Here is a 25,347-nt window from a genome sequence, read left to right on the forward strand (position 1 = left end):
TTCCTAAGGAACCTTTTTGTTTGTTTGTTCCTCTGAGGAAACACTTCACACTGTGATACACTATAGAACCCAACACTGTTAAAAAACAACCACTTGAACAATCTTAAAGTCACATTTTTTAGTTATACCATAATAAGAAAACAAATATGACTCTAAAATCGATTTTACTCAGCAGACCTGTCTTCCACTCGTTCCTGATTCATGAGCTGATGGCCGTCACTAATAATGGAGTAGAGGATCTGCTGACGACTGAACATCTCAGCATGGAACAGCTGCAGAAACACACACACACACACACACACACACACATACACACATTAAACAAACGCTAAGGCAGACAAGATCTGTTGTCCAGCTGAAACAAGGACAACAAAATGTCTGTTGTCTTTTCCAGGAACCGATAAAAATCATTTCTCTAGAATAATAAAAATGGTAAATAACTTTAACTTGAAATATCACAAACGTTTAATGTAGACAACAAAATCAAACAGAATCTATGTCAGATATGAATATGCAAATTAGTACACGCCCCCTTCCATCCTTTTTAGCTATTATGGGCGGTGGTGGCTCAACTGGTTAAGGCTCTGGGTTGTTGATCGGAGGATCAGGGTTCAAGGCCCAGCACAGCCAAGCTGCCACTGCTGGGCCCTTGAGCAAGGCCCTTAACCCTCCCTGCTCCAGGGGCACTGAATCAATGCCCCTGCACTCTGACCCCAACCTCCTCAGTTGGGGTATGTGAAGAAAAGAATTCCACTGTGCTGTAATGTATATTTGGATAATAAAGGCTTCTATGCCCCCGTTCTCTATTATCGGCAACATTAGCCAAACAGCTAGCGCACATTTATCACACCACTGATATGTACAAAAAATATAATATTAACATAAACAAATTTATTTTGTTTATCATTATTTTCAACCATCTATCACTAAGCTCAAACCTAGATCCATCCCTTAATCGTTGGATAAATGTAATTAGAACCCAAATCTTGTACACTAAAAATCATGGTTGTCATGGTAACTCTATAATTTGGCAACTAGAAAACTAATTAGTAAATAATCTGAGACTTGGATATATTACTAAACTGAAGAAGGACATGGGGGTGTTTCCTGATTTGCATATTCATGCATATTAAAAGCTCTTTGTCATTCTGTAATAAATGTTTATCTCTAGGACATTATTATCAGTTTAAATCGCATTGTAATGGGTAAATAATGTGGTACCTCGTGCTCTCTTTGCTGCTTTAACAGACTTTGGTAATTTCCTGAGATCTCAGTGCCGAGCTTCTCCTCCGTCTGGTTCAGGAAGCTGAGCCACGTCTCGCACTTTTCCAGGAAACTCTGTCTCTGCAGCACCAGGGCTTGGAGCTTACTGTGCATACATACGCACACACACACACACATTTATTTATTTCTCATCACCAGCGAGGCAAGATAAAAATGCCTGCAGGCTAGTGTTAATTTCGTCAGACGAGATGAGACGAAATATGTTCGTCAACAACCTTTTTTTTCATGACTAAGACGAGACGATGACAAGACTGCACCACTGTCCAAAAACGCTGACTAAGACTAAATTAACATGCATTATTGTTGACGAAAAAAGACGAGACGAAAATGTTTTGTATAAAATAAAAACTAAGATAAAATCTCTCTTCATTTTCGTCTACAATTGTCTCTGCTTTTTCATCAGCTGTTACGCCTTTCAAATATTCACAACGAGTTCGCGGCTTCGCGCAGTTTAGTGTGTGCATAGAAAGAATTCTTCCACAAGCCGCTCAAAAAAAACTCCTGAGCGAAAAAAAGTCCACCCCTGGTCTAGGCAGGATTTTTGTGTTAAATTATATTTCCTGTCGCTGCGCAGGCTCTTATTGTACATGACAGCTTATGTCCCGATGACCGGTATTTGCATTACGATTAAAAGCAGTATCATTAAAGTAAAAAATGTGATGTGCAGTCAGGTTCGAGTGTATGCACTGTTTAAATACATATTCAGTTTTTCTGAGTATATTTATTTTATTTCTGATTTGAACAGAAACATGAGACACAAGGCAACCAAAACAGTTTTAAAAACCTTTGTAACTTGTCAGTCGGAGTCTGTTGGGCCCCAGCTTTTGAATTGTGTTGGTTAAAAAAAAATACTCTTCAGAACAAGTTAATCATTTGTGAATGTGTCTCCTAAATCAGAAATTGAAAACCAGACACATTTAACATTTGCATTCAACAAAAATCATTCAACAAGTGTATTTTGTCAGGTAATTATGACATTTAACCAATGTTTGAGATATGTGAAACACTTTTTTTACTGAAATGTTTATCAGTAATAATCTCAGTAATAATGTGTTATTTTAAAAAAAGACTACAATTTTGGGGGGCACGGTGGCTTAGTGGTTAGCACGTTCGCCTCACACCTCCAGGGTTGGGGGTTCGATTCCCGCCTCCGCCTTGTGTGTGTGGAGTTTGCATGTTCTCCCCGTGCCTCGGGGGTTTCCTCCGGGTATTCCGGTTTCCTCCCCCGGTCCAAAGACATGCATGGTAGGTTGATTGGCATCTCTGGAAAATTGTCCCTAGTGTGTGATTGCGTGAGTGAATGAGAGTGTGTGTGTGTGTGTGCCCTGCGATGGGTTGACACTCCGTCCAGGGTGTATCCTGCCTTGATGCCCGATGACGCCTGAGATAGGCACAGGCTCCCCGTGACCCGAGGTAGTTCGGATAAGCGGTAGAAGATGAGTGAGTGAGTGAGTGAGAGACTACAATTTTTTGACTAAAACTAGACTAAAATTAAAAGACTTTTAGTCGACTAAAACTTGACTAAGATACCTTGAGTTTTCTTTTGACTAAAACTAGACTAAAATGACGAGACTTTTAGTCGACTAAAACTTGACTAACAAAAAAAGATATGTGAATGACTAAATATGACTAAAACTATCAAGGACATTTGGCACAAGACTAAGACTAAGACTAAATTAAAAATAGGTGACGAAATTAACATTAACTGCAGGCTGATTAATTAATACCCAAGTAGGTTAATCTTTTCAGTATCAGTGATTTGTACCTGAATCTCTCTGTGCTGTGTGCCGAGGTGGACGTCCAGTTCCTGTTCAGATTCTGAAGGGTTTTGATCTCCTGATCGTTTAGTGGAAGTCTGTAGCCCAGACGGTTTAAACGCTCCAGATCAGGAGACAGACGACTCAGGTTCAGCATCTGGATCTACACACATAGAGTTAATCACAGCTTCCACACACTACAGAATATTGGTCAGGAAGCAACAGTTGTATCAGTTCGTACCTTGAGCTTGTCCATGAGTTCCTGCACAGCAGACAGATCCGCAGACGCGGTCGGATCCGACTCCTTCAGCACCTCCTGTGCCTCTTCTGGCCACCGGCTCAGACAGCGCAGCTCTTCCCTGAAGCTCTCGTAGTCTTTCAAACCCGCCTGAGGAGGCAAATGCAGACAATACACACAATTTAAATCCATTTGTCAGCCATAAAGAGCCCCTGTGTAAGTGGTTGCCATGGAAACAATACCACCAGGATCCAGCTCTTTTAAATGTTATGTGTAAGGAATTATTTCTCTATCATCTGCCGCCTGGACAGGATTCCTGAAGTTAGCCGCTCTGACTCTGCTTGATTTCTGCGGCTCTGCTTGATTTCTCTCTCCGGCGAGTACTCGGAGAATTCTCAATGAAACACACGAATCAGTCTTTCAAAGAGAAGTCCAAACTTTATTGTGTCAAACATGAATATATAGTAGTACAAAAAGGAGGACGGGTGTAATGTGTGTGTGCAGAGCTTAATGTTAGTATCTGCAAAAGCAGGCTTGACCGTTATCATGAAGCAGGAAACCTCCCGCCTGCAGTATCATGTTTTTCATAACTGCTTTCATACAAAGTGTATTGTAGCAGAGCAGATGTACCAGGTAGAGGAGGTTATGCTAAGGTCAAGGTATCTGTGTGTATGAGAGAGAGAGTGTGTGTGTGTGTGTGTGTGAGAAAAGAACATTGTGCTCTGTACAAAAACTCTGCAACATTATCAAAAAAGATTAAGTATTTTATACAATTATTCTCACATTATGTATAAATCATCGCTGTCGGGCAGAAACCTCGTATGGCAAAATTTTGTCAATTTCATATTTTTTCACATATCGATGCTATTGGTCAGTCCCCACGTGGGTCTGTTATTTTTACAAGTTATTAACCAATCTAAAGCCTTGAAAATAGCTTGAGCACAAATCTCTTAACTCCATTGGACACTTCAACTGTCTGAGAAACCTCATAACTCCACCTCTTCTTCACTCCGTGGGAGAGCTTCGCGGCATATTTCTCCTCAAGATTAAGAGTCGCAACGAATCAACACGTCTTAAAGTGATATCTAAAGTGATTTTCGTGGGGCTCAAAGAAAAAAATCTTGACCCCCGCTAGTTCGTCTGAGGACAGGAATTTAGCGCAAGACAATCCACTGCAACGCGGACTAAACCCTGTGCATTGCAGATAAGATAGGATTGGATCTTACAATGTCAAGGCAAACCGTTATGTTCAACAAGTAGCTGCCTTTGCCGTCATGCTCATCACTTTAAGCAAGCTGGCTGGCTTTTTGCCTCGTTATTATAGGTAAACATGCCTAATAACCTAGTAAAACGATAATTTGACCTTTATTAATTTTATTTTTTGGGTGAACTATTCCTTTAACTATGATTTTATCTATGTTTATCTGTGTTATTGATGTGTTTTAAATATCTATTTATTACTATTTATTACTGCTTATTATACATGTTCATTGACGTTTGAAAATTTTTTTTATAATATAATATTTGAATTAAATTGGACACCACTATTAAACTAGATTTGCAAAGGCCGCGCTTTTTGGAGGCGAGTGGACATAAGGGTTAGTGTTACTTTTGGAGGCAAGTGGACAGAAAGATAGGGTGCCAAAACATTTGGAGGCAAGTGGAGATGAGCATGTGACGTCATCCGAATACTCCTGAGGCAGTTCCCCTCATTGGGCTGAGCGTTTTGATATGTCACATGTTCATGTTGTGCTAATTTTTGATTTTCACGTGATATCATGTGACGTCATGTGACGTCACCAGAATACCCGCGGGGAAGTTCCCCTCATTGTGCTGAGTGTTTTGATATATCACATGCCCATGTTGTGCAATATGGCGAGTGGACATAAGGGGACATAAGGGTGACATCACGTGATGTTACGTGACGTGATCAGAATACCCGTGAGGAAGTTCCCCTCATTGTTCTGAGTGTTTTTTGATTTTGCACAAATTTTTTCTTTGCTCAGCATATCACCCTAAAGGAGCTGGCCGAGTTTGGTTTAGGTAGTTCGAAAGCTTGCCGAGTTATAAACCTCCAAAGTTTATAATGGGAGTCTATGGGAAAAAAGGACACTTTGAGACCCGGTACCAGAAGTACCAGTACTCGGATCGCTTAGAAAAGTAATAGCAACAAACTTCAGTCAAGGGTCTATAACATATCCGAATTTGGTGCATGTGGCTCGAAAGCCCTAGGCCGCATTAAATTTTATACATTTTATACAGATAATTATTGTTTTTATTATTATTTTACTGACTTTAAATCAGCCTACTTATAGACAATGCCTCTCTTGGCACTGTGCATGTAAAACACATGTTGAACATGTTGTTTTTTGGACACTAACAAGTGAAAATAGTTAGGTTAGATACATTTGAGTAGGCCTGTTTTGTTAAAAATCGATAGCTGTAATGCTTCTGTGCAGAAAGAAACCCGTGAGCCACGAAGGTAAGTTTGCGAGCAGATTAGACTAATTTCCACCTATTAGACAGCCTAATCAGCTTATCGTGTTTTGTATTGCATCACTTATAGCTCTTAAACCTTTAAAATAGAGTTTAGGAAGATGTATGTAACTACAGTCATTAGCTTTGGTTAACTATTGAAGCCTTGTCATTTGTCAAAAGGCTTAACGTGTCCGCAGCAGCGACGTCTGTGTCCGTAAAAATTCTTATCAATGACAGCATAATCTCGTATCTCCCTGCTTCCAAGTCATAAAGCTTGTATCTCCGATAAAATGTGACTTTGGGAAAATGTTGTGTTAATGTTGGTACACAACAGTATATGATAGCAATATAAGGTATAATAACAACTTTAACGATACAATGTTTAATAACTAAAAAAAATATGACGTTTTTTTAATTTCCTGAAAAATAATGGTTTTGGAGATACGAGGATTCCGCCCGACAGTGACGAAATATAAATTTAAATAAATTTATTTAATAAACAGCTTTCTTATTAGATTCTAATTGCACCTTCATCAATTCCTGCTGCCTGTAAAGGGCATGTCCCACTGTTGCTAGGCGCCGGCTGAGTGACAGGTAGTCTGTGTGGATGGTTGCCATGGATGATGGCTCCACCTGCAGCCTCAACTGTTCCTCTGCATCAGTCAGCTGCTGCAGCTTGGCCTGGACCGAGCTATGAGCCTTCAGTAAGTCCTTTGGCAAGAACACACACACACACACACACACACAAATGAGTCTGCTGTACACTGACAGAATCTGATATAATCATGTGTCAATTAATGAGTCTGTAAGTGATTGAATCAGTGAATGAGCATGTCAGGGAAGGAGGGAGTGAGTGAGCAAGTGATATGATGATTGAGTGAGAGGATTAGTGAATCAGTGAGTGTGTGTGAGTGAATCAGTGAGTGACACGATTAGTGAATCAGTGAGTGTGTGTGAGTGAATCAGTGAGTGAGAGGATTAGTGAATCAGTGAGTGAGCGAAAGAATCAGGGACTCAGAAAGTTAGTGAATCGGTGAGTGAAAGAATTAGTGAATCAATAAGCGAGTGTGTGAGTGAATCAAAGAGAGAGTGAGTGAATCAGAGGGTTAAAGTGTTAGTGAATCACTGTGTAAGTGAATAAGAGAGTAAGTGTGTCAGTGAGTAAGTGAGTGAATGAATCAGTAAGTGAGTGAATGAATCAGTGAATCAATAAGTGAGTGAGTGAGTAAGTGAGTCAGTGAATCAATGAGTGAGTGAATCAGTAAGTTATTCAGGTCAGTCAGGCAGAGTGAGTGAAGTTCTAGAATATAACACAATTTCTAATATGATATATTTTTTACTGTATCCTAGATGGATCTTTTACACCAGGGGTTTTCAAACTTATCCACAAAGGGCTGTAGTGACTGCAGGCGTTCATTCTAGACATACAGGTGTCTATACCTGAAGGCCCTTGCTGTAGACACTCACATTACAGTCATGGATCCAGTTCTTTACTTCCTGTTCTGTGGTCACACTGTGGGTGGAGCTGTTGAGTAAACACTCCGCCCTCTCTTCCAGTCTCTGCACATCCTTGCTGTTGCTGTCATGGAGCTCTTTGTAGCACTGCCACTGCTGCAGCAGGTTCTTACTGCTCCTCAACTGCTCAGAAATCTGCTCCAGCAGCAAGTTCCACCTACACACACACACACAGAGGTGTAACAACCTGCCGTCTGATCTGCAACGAAAGCTGGACAGATGTTGAGGTGAAGGTTCACCTGTGGTTGATGTCAGTGAGGGTTGTGGTGAGGGAATCAGCCACAGTGCAGTGACAGTCTTTCAGCAGCTGCTCGGTGAGACAGCCGAACTTCTTCACACTGCTCTCCTGCTTCTCCAGCTCCTCCTGAAGACCCTAACGTGACAAAACCACACCCAATTTAACAACATCTTACCAAACAAAATCTTGTTTAGACATGTTATATACACTGCTATGTTCTTTTGTTAGAGAGCAAGAAACAATCTCCATACCTCCAGGTTCTCCACTTGCACAAGGACAGCCTCTGGAGAACCGGTGAGGAACCTGAGGCGTGAGATAGAGTACTGTCCCTCCATCAGGTAGCCATGGATCTCTTCAGAAGCTCGCTTGTACAGACTCCACTGCTCCAGCATGGCACGCAGACTGATCTTTACCTGGCCAACCTACTCACACACACACACACACAATCATGGATAGTGATTTTTAATTGCATTAAGCCTTTACTTTCTTGATCATGATTAAACTTTTGATTCGAGTAATTATGTAGAAAAAGGGGCGGAGTTAAAACAAATACATCATTAAGAGCTGTGCTGCTGAGATATCCAATCAAATCAGCTTCTTTTTCCTTCTTTAAAAACACTGAGCAGCACAGTGACTACTGCCGCCTCTATTCCTCCTATCTCCCTCCCTCACTCTTTCTCAACCCCCACACCCATTCTGATCATCTCTTTACACAACCTTTATATTCTCTCTCTTTACTTCTCTCTCTCTCTCTTTACTTCTTTCTCTCTCTCTCTCTCTACTTCTGTCTCTCTCTCTCTCTCTCTCTCTCTCTCTCACCCACATGAGGTTTTAACAGAAGATGAATTCCTTCTATCTAATAAACCAATTAAATGAGATTTTATCAGTAATTCTTACAAATGTTATTTATACCTCTGCAAGTAAAGAAATATCTAATGTTCCTAATTATAACATGATTAGACAACAAATTCTTTTGGTAGAGACTTTTACTTATTTCTATGAAAGTGTTTGCAGTAAATAAAAAGTAAATAAAATATTCGCAGTGCACTTGGAGGAAGTTGTGGAGGAAAGACAAGTCTGAATTGTTGTTGAATTAAAGCAGGTAATAATAAATAAAATCACAAAGTGAAGGTTGTTTTACACTGAAACCTTACAAATATCTCTCTTTTTCTAATAACTCTCACTCCATCCTGAACTCACCAACTGGTCCAGGTTGGTCCAAGCTTGGTTGAGCCGTTTAAGCGTTTCCATGACGATAGCGGAGGCATCTCCTTTCTTGCCCTGGATGAGCGAGCATCCTTTTTCCTCCACTTTCTCCAAGTCCTTCTCTTTCTCTTTCACCAACTCCTCCAGCTCCTGAATAAACACACACGGTCAGTCGGCTTTAATAATCAATATAATATATAACAATAAATATTAATATATAAATAATAATAAAGATTTTCTAAAAATATTTTTTTAAAAATAAAGAAAATTGTATAGTGAGTTTTTTTTTTCAAATTTTATGCTAATTTCTCGAGACATAAACACCTTCAAGATGTGAAGGTTTATGAGGCTTCCGCTGGTGGCAGAAGAACTAAAACGGTGAGTATTTATTTATCCAGCTGCTGTATAGAGAGAATAATTCTCTCTGTAGATATTTGCTCAGGATTTGCTAAACAAACGTGCAGTAAATCATTCGTTCAGAAAGCAGGAGCGTCTGATAACCTGGCAGTCTTTCAGCAGGTTCTGAACCGAGGCCACGTCCTCGATCCTGGGTTTCTTCTTCAGCTTCTCCTCCTGTATACTGATCCAGGTTTTCAGGCTCTGGACTCCGCTCTCATACTCCAACCAGCTCTCGAGTAAACTTTCCAACAGTGTGATCTGAATCAGAGAGTGAGAACATCACCATCCATGTAATATTAGTGATGGACCTCCTAGACTACTAAATTTATTAAAGATTTATTTATAGATAGATATATAAAGTATTTATATTTATTATGGATTTATTTCCAAGTCAATCATCTTCCTCGCTCATAGGTCGTTCTGTCGGTTCTCCTTTTTTAAATTGTTTTTGTACTGCATCATGTTACAGTTAAGACTGAATCTAAAAGTAGGCTGATGTGGATTTCTGCACTGACCTTCTCGCTGATGAGGCCCTGAAGAATCTGCCAGCGCCGGTTCATGGCCCCCAGACGCTCTGCAAAGTCTGTCTTATCGCTGCGCTTCCCCTCTACGTCCTGACTGCTGATCTGCAGCACCGACTGATTCACAAAGTCCACCGTCAGCTGCTTACAGGACAAGTCGATCTCGAAACCCTGAGCAGGAGGAAGAAGGAGACGCTGTAACTGAGCACTGGACTGGGATTTTATTACACATTATATATAAAATATATTTATAACTAAAATAAATAGTTATTAAATAAATCGTCTGGGATCAACTGCACTTATAACAGGGCTGATGAGCGAAAAGTCCACAAAACAAACAAACAAACAAACAAACAAATAATAAAAGTGTTTGCTTATTTTTAAAGCAAAAAGGGAAAAAATTATAAAAGTAAAAAAATATAAATAGATAAAAGGAAACAGGAAAAATATAGAGAATGAAGAAATAAAAGAGAAGATGGGGAAATGATTCCAAATTTTAAAAAAATTAGGAAAACAGTGTTAAACCAGGTGAAAGATAATGTAGATTAAAATAAGGCAAAAATAAGAAAACACATTTTTTTATTAAAAAAAATAAAAGGAATAAAGGAACAGAAGGAAATAAATACAGCAAAAAGTAAGAATGAAAAGAGAAGGAGGAATAGGGAAAGATTCATTCATTCATTCATTCATTCATCTTCTACCGCTTATCCGAACTACCTCGGGTCACGGGGAGCCTGTGCCTATCTCAGGTGTCATTGGGCATCAAGGCAGGATACACCCTGGACGGAGTGCCAACCCATCACAGGGCACACACACTCATTCACTCACGCACTCACACACTAGGGACAATTTTCCAGAGATGCCAATCAACCTACCATGCATGTCTTTGGACCGGGGGAGGAAACCGGAGTACCCGGAGGAAACCCCAGAGGCACGGGGAGAACATGCAAACTCCACACACACAAGGTGGAGGCGGGAATCGAACCCCCAACCATGGAGGTGTGAGGCGAACGTGCTAACCACTAAGCCACCGTGCCATAGGGAAAGATGAATATACAAAATATAAATCCAAAAAGATAGAAATATATATAAAAGTATAAATATATAAAGACTAAAAGATACTCAAATGACAGGTATAAAATAAAGTGAAGGATTATTAAGGAATAAATTAAAACAATAATAATATAAAAACTAAAAAAAAAAAGTGAGAAAGGAGAAACAAAGGAAAGGAAAAAAACTAGTTGTTTAAAAGAGAATTTATTCTATTTGTCCAAATCTGAGAGTAATCAGACATGTGAATGCCCTCACTTTCTGCATCAGGGCCAAATGTAATGCACTCATCAGTCAGCTGGATTTCAATGTTAAGCTCAGAGTGTGTGTGTGTGTGTGTGTGTGTGTGTGTGTGTGATGTTTTTCTCATGTCTTTCTCAGCTACCTTGTATTTCTGGATGTAGGTCTGCACCACCTCTGAGCCCACTGCTTCAAGGATCTTGTTCTGGTCCTCCTGGATGATGTTCTCCATGAGAGAAATCCAGCTCATCAGCTCAGTGATGGCGTGACGAGACGGCAGTTTCTCCATCTGGAGCTGTAAGATACAAATATACAACGATAATGTTAATAAAGTTAACAATAAAGCTCTCTGTGTTTTATGTAACGTCAGTGTTTCGAGGTGAAACTGATGTGTCAGATTTCCTCTCAGGTTCGTCTCACCTGGTGGAGTTTCTCCTGCACCACTGGGATGCGTGTGAGAAGCTCTGCCCACTGCGTCTCTAACTGTGCCAGGTGAGTGCGAAGCGCCGCTGTGTCCACCTTCTTCAGCCTCAGTAGCTGGTTCCCGCGGCTCAGGACAGATGAGCGCAGGGACGATTTAGCGTCCACTTCTTTAGAGAACTCCTAAAGACCCATGATAAAGATGAGAGTGAGGCAGAGGAACAGCACTGTAACACTTTCAAAGAAAAATACAAAACTCCAGGATGGAAATGTTGTAAAAATGTTGGAAAAGGTCTTTACCAGGAAAGCGTACAGGTGGTCTCGGACCGTCTCCAGCTCCTGAGGAACAGTAACAGACTGCGTGCTCCAGAACTCGAGCCGATCCAGAGCAGAGGACAACCACTGACCCAGTTCTGCTGACTCGCTCTGATACCTACAACAAAGTGGTACAGGAGAGACACAGCAGTCAGGGCAGACACTCATGTCAGAAGGAAGGAAGGAAGGAAGGGAGAGAGGAAGAAAGGAAGCTTTAAAGAGTACAGTAATCTAATAAAGATAAGGGAGTAATGTGTACTGTGTGGTAATAATACAATGTAAAGCATTAGTAAAGTATATTAATGTTATAAAGATTATAGAGTATAATAATGTAATAAAGATTATAGAGTATAATAAAGTAGTAAAGATTATAGAGTATAGTGATGTAGTAAAGATTATAGAGTATAGTGATGTAGTAAAGATTATAGAGTATAGTGATGTAGTAAAGATTATCGAGTATAGTGATGTAATAAAGATTATAGAGTATAGTGATGTAATAAAGATTATAGAGTATAGTGATGTAGTAAAGATTATCGAGTATAGTGATGTAGTAAAGATTATCGAGTATAGTGATGTAATAAAGAGTATAGAGTATAGTGATGTAATAAAGATTATAGAGTATAGTGATGTTATAATGATTATAGAGTATAGTGATGTAATAAAGATTATAGAGTATAGTGATGTAAAGATTATAGAGTATAATAACGTAGTAAAGATTATAGAGTATAGTGATGTAGTAAAGATTATAGAGTATAGTGATGTAATAAAGATTATAGAGTATAGTGATGTAAAGATTATAGAGTATAGCGATGTAATAAAGATTATAGAGTATAGTGATGTTATAAAGATTATAGAGTATAGTGATGTAGTAAAGATTATCGAGTATAGCGATGTAATAAAGATTATAGAGTATAGTGATGTAAAGATTATAGAGTATAGTGATGTAATAAAGATTATAGAGTATAGTGATGTAATAAAGATTAGAGTATAGTGATGTAAAGATTATAGAGTATAGTGATGTAGTAAAGATTATAGAGTATAGTGACGTAGTAAAGATTATAGAGTATAGTGATGTAATAAAGATTATAGAGTATAGTGATGTAGTAAAGATTAGAGTATATTGATGTAATAAAGATTAGAGTATAGTGATGTAGTAAAGATTATAGAGTATAGTGATGTAGTAAAGATTATAGAGTATAGTGATGTAGTAAAGATTATAGAGTATAGTCATGTAATAAAGATTATAGAGTATAGTGGCGTAGTAAAGAGTATAGTGATGTAGTAAAGATTATAGAGTATAGTGATGCAGTAAAGATTATAGAGTATAGTGATGTAATAAAGATTATAGAGTATAGTGACATAGTAAAGATTATAGAGTATAGTGATGTAATAAAGATTATAGAGTATAGTGACGTAGTAAAGAGTATAGTGATGTAGTAAAGATTATAGAGTATAGTGATGTAGTAAAGATTATAGAGTATAGTGATGTAGTAAAGATTATAGAGTATAGTGATGTAATAAAGATTATAGAGTATAGTGACGTAGTAAAGAGTATAGTGATGTAGTAAAGATTATAGAGTATAGTGATGTAGTAAAGATTATAGAGTATAGTGATGCAGTAAAGATTATAGAGTATAGTGATGTAATAAAGATTATAGAGTATAGTGACGTAGTAAAGAGTATAGTGATGTAGTAAAGATTATAGAGTATAGTGATGTAGTAAAGATTATAGAGTATAGTGACGTAGTAAAGATTATAGATTATAGTGATGTAGTAAAGATTATAGAGGTGAGACCTGGTCCAGTGTTTGAGTGTGGAGTCAAGGCGCTGGAGCTCTTTGCTGATTTTGGTGGTGCTGCTGAGCCAGTGTTCTCCCAGCTGAGTGAGCTGAGTCTCGAGCTCTGAACAGCACACACGCAGTAACAGTCTCTTGCCGTCCTCTAGAACCTGATAGAGCTGCTGCTGCCGTTCCACCAGGGTGCTCTTCAGACACTGCAGCACAACCAGGACAGAGTATGTTTAGGGTATACTCGAGTATACATCCACTAAACACCGTGCTAGAGGGTCTGGGATTATTACAGGAGGTGTTGAGTACCTGATAAAGTGCAATTCTTTCACTCAGTCTCTCGTCCGTCTCCTCCACCAGCCCCACGACTGGAATGCTGCTCTCCACCACCTCCAGCTGCTTATACAGAGCCTGATAATCTCCAACAAAACTGCTCCACTCCTGAACCACAACAACACCAACACTAAAATATGGTGTTCTATATGACTATATGATGACACACACACACACATACACACCTCCAGGATGCCCTCCAGTTCCACTCCCCTTCTGTGAGCCTGTTTGAGGACGGTGTGAGCCTGAGCTACAGTCTGCTCCAGAACCTGAACCTCTCTCTGCACCATCACCACACTGACCTGCCTAAAGAACGCCTGCGTCAGCACCACATGGGCTTCCAGACCCTGAAAAAACTCCTACACACACACACATACACACACACAGTTAACCAAAAACAAAGGCCACACAAAGCCTGAGAACAAGCCTGTAAATAGACCTGATACAAACCTTGTGCTTGTCCAGAAGGATCTGAACTTCGAGCACGGAACCTGCAGTCATCTTCTGATCCGCGGCCATTTTGTCCTGTGCCGTGTCCACGAGCTCCTGCAGGTCCTGTAAAGCTTTCTCATACTGTACCTTCAACACCAACATCTGGTTCAGAGCACTCCGCTTCGAGCCCACCATCTCCACCAGCTCCTCATACATGTCCTACACACACACAAACATGACAGGAGCTCACTTCCAAATGAAGCACCTCAGCTGCATTTCCTAACTTGTCTACACTCTCACTAAGAATCCAATAAATTTCAGGACAGAACTCACTCTTCCAAAAACCCAGGTATGTTTTCCCCACCTCTTAAATCTGTAAATTTCCAAAAACCCAATAACACAAAAAAACTTTTTCACAAACCTAAGAAATACAACTTATAACTTTTTCAGGAACCCAGGAACCTTTTCATGAATAATTTCTCAAGAACGTTTTAAGGAACCAGAAATACATAAGAAAAGCAGGATATTTTTTAGACAATAATTTATGGTTAGAAATTCAGTAATTCAATAACTTTAATAAGCTACACAAGAACGTTATCCGTGATCTCAGGAGACTTTGTTAGAAACTCAAGAATTGTTCAGGAACCTGAGAACTTCAGATCTTCCTAAATCCAAGAACACTTTTTAGGAATACAGAAACTTTTAACTATTTTTTTTCAGGAATGTAGGAATATTTCCAGAAACCTTCAATAGGAACTCAAAAACGTCTAGAAGAATTCCGACCAATTAAACTTCCTGTGTTATAGTCTCAGGAACGTTTTATTTCCTGCCAATTTATTTGAACATCCCTGTTCCTAGGATGCAAACCAGGAAGTGTGCTGACCAGAAGAGCTCCAGCACTCTTTATTTCCTCCAAAGTGATGGAGCAGGCGGTGTCATGTTGAGGTTCTGGTGCTCGGAAAGGAGAGAGCAAGTGGACGCTACCTGTAGTCTGAGCAGCTCCTGTGTGATGACTGGGTCTGACTGCAGAGTTTCTCCTTTAGTCTTCATCTCACACAACCTCTGTTCAAACTCCCTTAGACTGCCCTCTGCTTCACCCAGAGTCTGTACACACACACAAACAGCTTGAGATACAGCTTACGAATCCCTGTGAATGATCTTTAACTATAGAAACAATAATATACTACAATATACTAGGATATATACTGCCAAATAATTCTTAGATAAAAGGATTTAGTTGGATGAACGAATGTGATGGATGTGAGCAAGCTGACGTGCGTTTCGAACCTCTAGCTGTCTGGACGCTGGACGATCTGCAGCTCCGCACATCTTCTGCAGCAGCTGATGCTTGGAGTCACTCATAGCAGTGAACAACTGCCTCAATTCCACCTAAAAGAAGACGGAAAATGAAAGACTTTAACACCTTAAAAAAAAAATGTTGGATATCATATTATGCGTGCATCGCCTTCTTTTTTGCACTTTTGCACATTTGCACACTAGAACACTTCATGATAACGTTCGTTAAATGAACGCACCTGAAAAGTTGTATGTTCCTGAAGTCTGTCTCGAATCCCGTCGCATCTCTGCTCCAGCAGTGAATCCATCAATCTCAGTCTCTCATCCAGTCCATCTAGCACCTCCTCGATCAAGCCATCACCTCCTCCATCACGTCCCTCCAGAACATCCTGACACTTACTCACCTCCTCGCTGACATTCTTCACCTCCTTATTCAAACCCTGCATGAAAGAGATGCTCTCGAATCACCTGCCTCAGCCTGACGTTAACTCGTCCTGACGTGAACAGAAGCGTACCTCTAAATGAAACAGCTGGATCTCCGAGTCGTCAGACAGGAGCACAGGGCCGGAAAGCAGTGTGTTCTCTGCACCGTCCAGCCAGGTGGAGGCTGAACACACTGCTTCGTACAGAGACTTCTCCCGGGTGTGCGCGTGTTTAACATCAGCCTGGTGTGAGAAAACAACCAACAGGAGATTAGGCATCAATAGAAACGGTCTAAACTGAATTATATCTAAGATAATGCTGATCTGATAATGCTTCCATGCAGAAAAGATAAAAAGCTCACAAAAATGGCTATAAAATGTTACACAATCTCTACACGGAGCCCGATTCGGTTAGATTAGTTGTATAATCAGTACCTCAGCTAGTTCCTCCAGTTTCTGGTTAAAATTCTCAAATAAAGCACTGGGGGAAAAAATGTCCGGTGTCAGTTGATCTCCTCTGAAAAGACTTCCTGGGCTGGACACTCGAGATCTCTGATAGACCTACAAGGTAAAATAAATAAATAAATACATGAGTTCACCTGAGCTGACAGAGTGTGTCGCTTCCTGTGCTGATTTTTATGCTGTGTACCGAGCTGAGCTGTTCATCCTGCATGGTGTTGAACAAAAACTGCAGCTTGGTGTTCAGGTCTTTATTCAGATTCTCCCACTTCATCCTCATATCGCCCTGTTCGTTCCCACTCGTGCTCAGACTCGTGCTCTCGCCCGGATCCGACATGTCCTGACAATTTGCAGCACTGTGACAGAAAAACACACAAAATTACAGATCAGTGTGGTTTAAAGCAAATGCAAAATTAGGAGGGATTTTGACAGAATGGCACACATCAGGAGGACACACCTGTCTCCAGTGGGTGTGGTATGGGAGTGGGAGAGAAGCTCCTCCCCTCGACTGGCCACAGACTGCATCAGCTTCCTCTGTTCCTCGAGCTGTGCCTCTAATTCCTGAATTAATAAAAACAGGAAGTTATAAGACAGAGGACTGCACTATGGGTGTGGCCTAATATCCTAATGAGAAAGACTGAGGACTGTGCTATGGGCGTGGCCTAATATCCTAATAGGAAAGAATGACTGACAGCACTATGTTGTGTTTGCCAGCAGGATTCTGGATATTTCTTTTTTCCCCTCTGTGTACCTATAGCTTTAGCACAGTTGCTAAACTTGCTAAGTTAGCATTGGACTAGCCAAAAAAGACACCATTAAAGTAAAAAAAAACAGCCTCTGGTAAATAAGTGACTTCTAGTGAGCTTCTAGTTATGATGTAACAACACTTACTGTTAATGTGTTAAAGTGATTGAATGAAATGATTTACAAAATGTTCTAAATGCTGATCCATTTAGCATGCTAATGAATTTGTGATTGGTCAGCGTGTCCTTTATGCAAATTGTAACCTGAGATTAGCTCCGCCCAATTTACAACCAAATTCCATACTGCGTTATGTATACTTTGTACCGTATGTCACGCTATTACGTTCCGGGACGTTTTAGCTATACACTTATAAATCAGTTAAAGGTTTGTACCCGTTGTCTCTGCACCGTGTCCTGGTGCTGCTGGCTGCGAGTGGACCGGGCCTGACTGAGCCAGTCCAGTATGCTGGGACTCTGAGTCAAGGCTGAGTCAGGCTCACTCTCCTCCTGCTCCATTAAAGATCCCTGAGGAGAAAACTTCCTGTTACTAATGTATAATTATTGTTATAGATGTTCATCTGAATATCTGTGAACAGAAAGGGAAGGTTATAAACATCAATACTGTAAGTGTAATACAATCCAGTCTCCAGTGTCAGAGTCAATGTTAAAGCTGTACCTTGAGAAAAAATGGTCACGTCTCACCTGGATGTGGGTGTGTTTGTCCTGTAGGATGCGCTGCAGCTCCAGAAGACTGGCTTTAAGGCTGTGCAGCTTGAGCGTGAGCTGCTCGGCGTCTCCACGCGTGCCGGCTTTCCCCTCCAGCAGGAGGCTCTCGCTGTGTACCGAAAGCTCGGAGAGACACAGCACCTTCTGCTCAATCTCCATCAACATGTTCTGTACACACCAGTAAATTGTAGCATCTCTGAAACACTGCTGGCATACAGCAAAACGGCTAAAGTAACAAATATAACTAAACTAACTTCCAGAGAAGTGTTTAATTAGCTGAAAAAATGTGTTATTACATCATAAAATATAAGAGCCAATCAGATTTCAGCATGCAACCAGTACTGTGTCTAATTTGCATATTAAAAAAATTACAGGGTTAGGACTGGAATAATACAGATAGAACACAGACAGGGCAATAAATGAAGTCACAATATGTTTTTGTTAATATTGTGATTGTATTGATCACCATGTTTTTTCTCAAAACAACACATTTTAATCTGTTTACATTTTAATCAGGCTAAGATTAGACTTAAATGAGTTAATGAGCTACTACAACGACACCACTACATTTCTAATCATCTTAATCAACAGGCATTTTTAAAAAAAGTTTAAGGAAAATTTAAATGAATATCGTCCAGGTACGAAATACGGCAGTGTTGTGAGGCTATTAGTGAAACCGTCTATTTGTGTGTGGAAATTTTTTTTTTTATTTTAAAGGAAGTGATAGACTAGAAGACTAAAAATCAGAAAATAAATAACTGACCACAAATCAAAACTCAAAGGTAGTCTATAAACGATCATTCAGTGCAGGATGTTTTGTCAAATTATGTGAGATGATAACTTCCATGTCCATGTGGGATCATGTCTGTATTGTCTGTTATCTTATTGTATTATGGATCATGTCTGTATTGTCTGTATTGACAATTATCATTGTCTTATCAAGTTCAAGTTCAAATTCAAGTTAGCTTTATTGTCATTCCGCTACATGTTGAGACATGCAGTGGAACGAGATGTTGTGTCTCACAGGTCAACGGTGCAACATACAGTACATACAGACATAAAACATAAAACAACAACGAAGCAGGGGGCAGGTACGGACTATGCCATCAGTACAAACAATACACTCATGTTTTTGACAGATACATAGGCTGGAGCAAGAACAGACTATACAGCTAGTACAGACTATACAAACTATGCAATAGCATACTGATTTCTACAATACTGACTTTACAATAACCTACTGGCTCTGTGTGTGTGTTTCCTATACATAGACTTGCAAGAAATAAATATAAATATGTGGACTATACAATGCTTCCATTGATATTGTACACGTGCATCAGGAGGCATTTAAAGTCAAGCAGGTGGTAGCGGGCTAGTGCAAGATACAATGTGCAACACGAGCATGTAAACATGTGTATTGTCCGAATTGAATTATTATTATATTATTATATTGAATTATGATGAGTCAATGAGCTTTAAATGAGCCCATTACTGTGGATCATGCTATTATGGTATAGTAGGATGTTATTATTATTATTATTATTATTATTATTATTATTATAGTACTTAATGCTTCAAGATCTAATCTGGAACAAAACAATAAATAAACCACATGTCACACATTCTGCTCACCTGACAGTCGATCAGCTGCTCCTCCATGTCCATGTCCTCTGGATGCGGCTGGAGGGCGGAGTTAAGCGTCGCTCGTGTGCTGAGCAACCAATGATCGAGCTCCTCTGCTTCGCTGTGGTAACGCTGAAGGGCTTGTTCCTGTCTCTGTTCCTCCAGCTGTTCGTTCAAGCATTCCTGCACACGAGACTCACAGTCACTCAGAAACACTCCGACTTATCAAAAGCTTTCAGCTACGAGTTTAAAAATTTTTAAATTAAAAAAAAAAAACAAGTTTATATTAGCCGCATGGCTTTCAATCCTGAATAAATTGATTCTAAAAAATTTTTAACACTTAGAAAGGAGGAAAATAAAGCAAATTTGTGCTTATTAAAATCACAGAAAAGCATAATGATACTGTGTCTGCGATCATCAGAATGAAGAGGTTAATTAAACTGTATATTTTAAGCCGTAATTGGATGTTTATTGTGATACAAGTTTAACTTAATTTTAAACATTATATTTATTTATTTATTTATTTTTATTCTTTTTTTCTGTTTCTATGCTTCTGTAAAGCTGCTTTAAGATGACGTGGATTGTTAAAAGCGCTATACAAATAAATTGAATTTTATTGAAATATGTTTTGATATATAATATAATTTAACAGGGACTCTGTAATTAGTCATTTTACTGAAAAACGCTGGTCACATAGGGATGAGAGGAAATCCATCCAAATCATAAATTCATTTACAAATCTGACTGAACGTGTGAATCTGTATCAGGTCATTCTGTCACATGTGGCCCTGACAGACAAACTTGTGGTCTAACGTAAGCGAAAAGTAAACAAATAAACATAAACAAGAAAAGAACAAAGACAATGAAGGAAATATATGTGGAAGTAATTATGGGTTACAAAAGGATGCACTTTCTCTCCAGGGTTTACACAATAAATTAAAAGGCTTAATTAGCTTCCAATTCTATTTTGTTATTCTGTGTAAATCTACATGTACATTTACATAAATAACATGTAAATCTTTTAATTATTAATATCTTGCAGAAAACTTTACACAGCGCATACTCACCATGCATGAAAACACTCGTACAATACAATAATGTCTCACCTCCAGGAGCTGGCGCTTGCCCGAGGCCTTCATGCGGATGGTGGCCATGCGTTCTCCCAGCACAGTGAGGGTGGAGTGCAGTGCCAGCTGGTCACCCGCGTCCTGCTCGGGGCTCTCCTCATCCCGCTGGAGCTCCTCGGAGAAACACGCCTGCAGAGCGCTGATCTCATCCTGTAGCATCAGGATTTCATCCATCAAAGCCTGGACACAGAAAACATCATCAGAGATTGTGTTTTTATTTATTTGCTATATTTACTTCCTATTTATCAATCAACCATTTTGGTTCTGGATCTCAGGGTTACTTAGTCGATGCATTCCTGATATTGTAAATGGGGTCTTTATGCAGCTTACGACCTCAAACAGGTGCATCTAATTTAGGATAATAAATGGAGTGGAGGTGGACATGTTAAAGGCAGACTAACAGGTCTTTGAGGGTCAGAATTCTAGCTGATATACAGGTGTTCAAATACTTATTTGCAGCTGTATCATACAAATAAATAGTTAAAAAATCATACATTGTGATTTCTGGATTTTTTTTTTTTTTAGATTATGTCTCTCACAGTGGACATGCACCTACGATGACAATTTCAGACCCCTCCATGATTTCTAAGTGGGAGAACTTGCAAAATAGCAGGGTGTTCAAATACTTATTTTCCTCACTGTATATAAGTATATGCAATTATCAGTTATGTGTCATTTTGGCATGCGGTACATAAATTATGAGTCAGTTTAGCTTATGAAGGCACCGGTTATGTCATTATGATATCTATAAGATGATATTATGTGCCATTATGAGACATAACGTCTTCCATAGGTTCTCAATGCGACAATATATACAAGTGTCATCAGGACCTATATAAGCATTTGTCAGTGAGTCATATATAAATATATAAGTATATATAAGTATCATTACTTATGTGTGTAGGTACTATGTGCCATTATGACCTCATGAGTCATTATGAATAGTACAATATAAGTATAAATTGTCACTTGACATATATGAGTGTATACAAGTATCAGCTTTGCGTCATTATGATATACAGAATATATATACGTTATGAGTAATTGTGCCCCACATAAGCATCAACTATAATAGCCCCATGTACATGTTTTTTTCCACCACATAAATGAACCTGGTGCTAATGTGACTCTTGCTCTCTGCTTCCCTCACCTGGTGAGCTGCCATCTGGCTCTCGGGACTCTTTCCAGGTTCTAGCCCTTCACTGAGTGAAGCCTCAATGGACTCCATCTTGGTGGAGATGGACTGTAAAGACTCCTGGTAATGCTGCTGCCTCTCCAGAGCCTCATACAGACTCTTCTGTTTCTCGCTGATCTACACAACGGGAAACAGTACACAAGCTGCTAGGAGTGCGCCGCAAAGCGATAACATTGTTATATAAGCTGATAAGAACGGATAATTATTTACCACGTTCTTCAGCGTTTCCCACGAGCGCTGTAAGTCGTCCAGATTAGCCGTGGCAGCCGATTCCATGGACTGGTCATACAGTTCCTGTAGAGGAGCGCGACTTAATGGGGCCTTTCCTGGAACCTGAGGAAAAGAGTGTGTTAAATGTAGACCTACAGTATATGTGAAATCTTATGTGTGTTTTTTCTTCATGTGTGTTTTTTTTTTTTTGAAGAAGAAGACTGTGTTTTGTAGAAGTTTACATTTAATATCATTACAAAAAAAAACACAGCAGAAGCTGGTTACAAGTCAACTGTAGCTGCATGCGAACTTTTGTAGGGATTTTTTTAAAAATTAATTACCCATTAACAATGTTGTAATTCTGAAGTCAGATTATTAGCTGTAGCTAAGCTAGATGTAAATATAAGTAAAATTACGTATGCCAATTATGCAGTTTACATGTGACCAACGAACAGTAAATGATCATTAATGTGTTTATAATTTTAAGTGTGGTTAATGAAGGTGGTGATTATTTGACTCATTTGTTTTTTTATTTCAATTTATATCAATTACACTACTGCTAGTGCTGGTGTTATTATTAATTGATGCTGGATTTCATTTACATTTTGTGTACAACATGAACAAGTGATGGAAATCAAAATTTCTTTCTCATGTACAAACAAAAGACAGTGACTATATGATTTATCCTATAAACAATCTATAGGTGAAACAAAAGGCCGTAAAAAAAACAAATATATATAATATATAAATGTTATAAGCTGCCATGAAGGTGGTGTCATGCTTAAAAAGCATCTTTCCACGTGAGTTAGTATTCATTATACTTCTGTGATTTCAGACACAATCACATCCGGAGCTCTAACTCGCGCTCATTGTGCTACGTCATGATCAGTGACCTGGTTTTAGTAAAACAGCTCAGGGAGACGAGAAAAGAAGGAAGGATGATGTGAGCATTATGACATGCTGCATATTAGTTTGAGCTATGAGGCATTATTACATTTATTAATTGTATTGAGTCATTATAACCCATGACTTATTATTACATACCAAGTGCAGGTTAAGTGTCACTATGATTTATGTTTATGATGTTATGTGACATATATAAAATTAAAGGTTGTGTCATTTTGACGTCCTGTGATTGTTATGTGCCATTATGACATTTATATGTATGTGTCACCAGTCATCATGACCTATATTAGTACAAGTTGCTTGATTACAAAGTATATAACTATCAGTTACGTGTTGTTATAACACTTTTATTCTTTTAGTCATTAGGACCTCATTTGTGTCATTATGATATACAGAAATGATGTGCATATGTAACGATAACATACAGTATAAATTATGAGTAATAAAGTCATTATGATATATTTATCATAAATATATGCTATGTGTCATTATGACATTGAGTTACTGTGACCTATATACTATCGCCAGTTATGTAACATTATGTCAAACAGTATATAAGAATCAGCTCAGTGTCTTCATGCCATTGAGTTACTATGGTACTCCTTATATAATAATATCAGTTATATAACAATATGACATATAGACATTATGATATATATGATCAGTTGTGTGTTATCGTGACACAGAATATAAGTTTCAGTAAAGTGTCATTATGACATACAGTATATAAGAATCAGTTATGCTATTTATTTACAGCATTTGGCAGACCCCCTTCTCCAGAGCGACTTAGATTATTTTTTTTATAGAGAATTTACATTATTCTCATTTTATACATCTGAGCAATGGAGGGTTGAGAGCCTTGCTCAGGCATTACCAGCTTGGTGGACCTGGGATTCGACCTCGCAACTATCTGATAAGTAGTCCAACACCTTAACCACTAAGCTAGCACATCCCCATATGGGATTATGTGTCATTATGGCATAAAGAATATATCATTTGTGTGTCATCACAACAGACAGAATAAAAAAATCAGTAATGACATAATAATTTGTCATAATGACAAACAGGATATAAGAATACGGTGTCACTGTACAACAAACACTATAACACTATATACGTTACAATTATCTGTAATTATGTTATACAGAGTATAATTATTTTGTTATTATGGTTTCACATGGTTTGTGTAAAAGAACGTTATGTTTCTTTGAAATATAGAAGGTCAAGAGTCTCCACATTTGTGGAATATTCCATCAGAGAAGAAGCTCAGTGTTGTTCAAATATTACTTGTGAGGGCACCAATAATTTTGGAACACTGGAAATTGAGATGGTTAAGGTGAGTCGGAGTCAGTAAGGTGATCAGGGGATGATGAAGGGGAGGTACCTGGTTAAGGGAGATGTCGGCGTTAGGCCCGGGTGAGGGAGATCTGCAGGCTGGAGGGGAGGAGACCTCGCTGTTGGTGCCCTCCTCACCCGACTCCTCCGTTACGGGAGACAGGAGAGTGTGACATCTACCTGCAGTCATCTACCCCATCACATAGGAGGCAATGAGAAAGAGCAAGGAGAGGAAACGAAAGAGGGATTCGTGATTTGTGAGTTAATTCCTAAATCAGTGACAGAAGCTGAAGCTTCAGATGAAAGGAAGTAAGCAGGATAAGTACAGCATTTATTTAAAGCACAGAGGATGTGACTAAGCTTTTTACAGACACTGGATCATTCTGAAAAAATCCACCTACCCACCAGTCTAGTCTTACACTCTCATACACACCGCAAAATTTAAACAGCTTGACCGTATGCTACGCTACGGCGTTCAAGGTCGCGTTAATGTATACAGATTTTCTTTAATTGGCTGCATGAATTCTGCACTACGACATCTTTGCAAACTTATAGACCAGCTCTGCATATGAGAAAACGTTGTATGATAAACCACAAAGATTTCTCACCATAAAATGTAGCAAACTAAAACACATTTCACATAAGTTTATCTGATGTGCTGCAAATGAGCCGAAACCAACACAGCTTTATGAAACAGAGCTACTTTCTGATCTATTCTGTGTGCTGGTAGACTGCTAAACATGTCATGTGTGACATCCACACCTGGGACAACTTCCTTGTTGTTGCCCACAAATAATGGCAGGGCTTCAAACAGGGTAAAAACGAGTGCAAACACACACACACACACACATACACACACACATCTGGGTTAAACAGCTTCAGCCTTGAGCTGTTAGACTAAAATTAGATCCTCTGTGCTAACAATGTCTACTGTTCAAGCAGTCATCTTGCTTAAACACACACACACACACACACACTGGGCCAGAAGGAATGTGTTGAGCAAAGAGCACAGCTGAACACTAGTTAGCTACTTTCTGGCAGTTATTGTGGAACTTTCTGCCCCAGAGTGATTCAGTGATGCAACCGCAGGGCA

At 39.1% G+C, this 25,347-nt stretch overlaps 1 protein-coding gene across 2 annotated transcripts in view; it reads right to left on the reverse strand.

Moving 5' to 3' along the window:
• The window catches only part of syne1a (spectrin repeat containing, nuclear envelope 1a), a 115,749-nt gene that overhangs the window by 22,661 nt on the left and 67,741 nt on the right, over positions 1-25,347 (reverse strand). For both annotated transcript variants that reach the window (XM_060866125.1, XM_060866126.1), the window contains 32 exons: positions 24,304-24,444; positions 22,014-22,136; positions 21,759-21,920; positions 20,588-20,788; positions 19,491-19,664; positions 17,835-18,026; positions 17,526-17,657; positions 16,847-16,950; positions 16,580-16,745; positions 16,366-16,491; positions 16,024-16,173; positions 15,748-15,948; positions 15,500-15,601; positions 15,197-15,316; positions 14,231-14,431; positions 13,966-14,139; positions 13,757-13,888; positions 13,457-13,653; positions 11,647-11,779; positions 11,347-11,529; positions 11,072-11,221; positions 9,631-9,807; positions 9,218-9,373; positions 8,711-8,866; positions 7,762-7,932; positions 7,512-7,645; positions 7,225-7,429; positions 6,286-6,468; positions 3,283-3,429; positions 3,050-3,204; positions 1,222-1,369; positions 178-272 (listed from right to left, as the gene is read on the reverse strand). In XM_060866125.1, coding sequence (XP_060722108.1) covers positions 178-272; positions 1,222-1,369; positions 3,050-3,204; positions 3,283-3,429; positions 6,286-6,468; positions 7,225-7,429; positions 7,512-7,645; positions 7,762-7,932; positions 8,711-8,866; positions 9,218-9,373; positions 9,631-9,807; positions 11,072-11,221; positions 11,347-11,529; positions 11,647-11,779; positions 13,457-13,653; positions 13,757-13,888; positions 13,966-14,139; positions 14,231-14,431; positions 15,197-15,316; positions 15,500-15,601; positions 15,748-15,948; positions 16,024-16,173; positions 16,366-16,491; positions 16,580-16,745; positions 16,847-16,950; positions 17,526-17,657; positions 17,835-18,026; positions 19,491-19,664; positions 20,588-20,788; positions 21,759-21,920; positions 22,014-22,136; positions 24,304-24,444 — 4,991 coding nt within the window. The remainder of the gene's footprint in view (positions 1-177; positions 273-1,221; positions 1,370-3,049; positions 3,205-3,282; positions 3,430-6,285; positions 6,469-7,224; positions 7,430-7,511; positions 7,646-7,761; positions 7,933-8,710; positions 8,867-9,217; positions 9,374-9,630; positions 9,808-11,071; positions 11,222-11,346; positions 11,530-11,646; positions 11,780-13,456; positions 13,654-13,756; positions 13,889-13,965; positions 14,140-14,230; positions 14,432-15,196; positions 15,317-15,499; positions 15,602-15,747; positions 15,949-16,023; positions 16,174-16,365; positions 16,492-16,579; positions 16,746-16,846; positions 16,951-17,525; positions 17,658-17,834; positions 18,027-19,490; positions 19,665-20,587; positions 20,789-21,758; positions 21,921-22,013; positions 22,137-24,303; positions 24,445-25,347) is intronic.

The sequence above is a fragment of the Tachysurus vachellii genome, chromosome 3, assembly GCF_030014155.1.
Source record: "Tachysurus vachellii isolate PV-2020 chromosome 3, HZAU_Pvac_v1, whole genome shotgun sequence".
Lineage (NCBI taxonomy): Eukaryota > Metazoa > Chordata > Actinopteri > Siluriformes > Bagridae > Tachysurus > Tachysurus vachellii.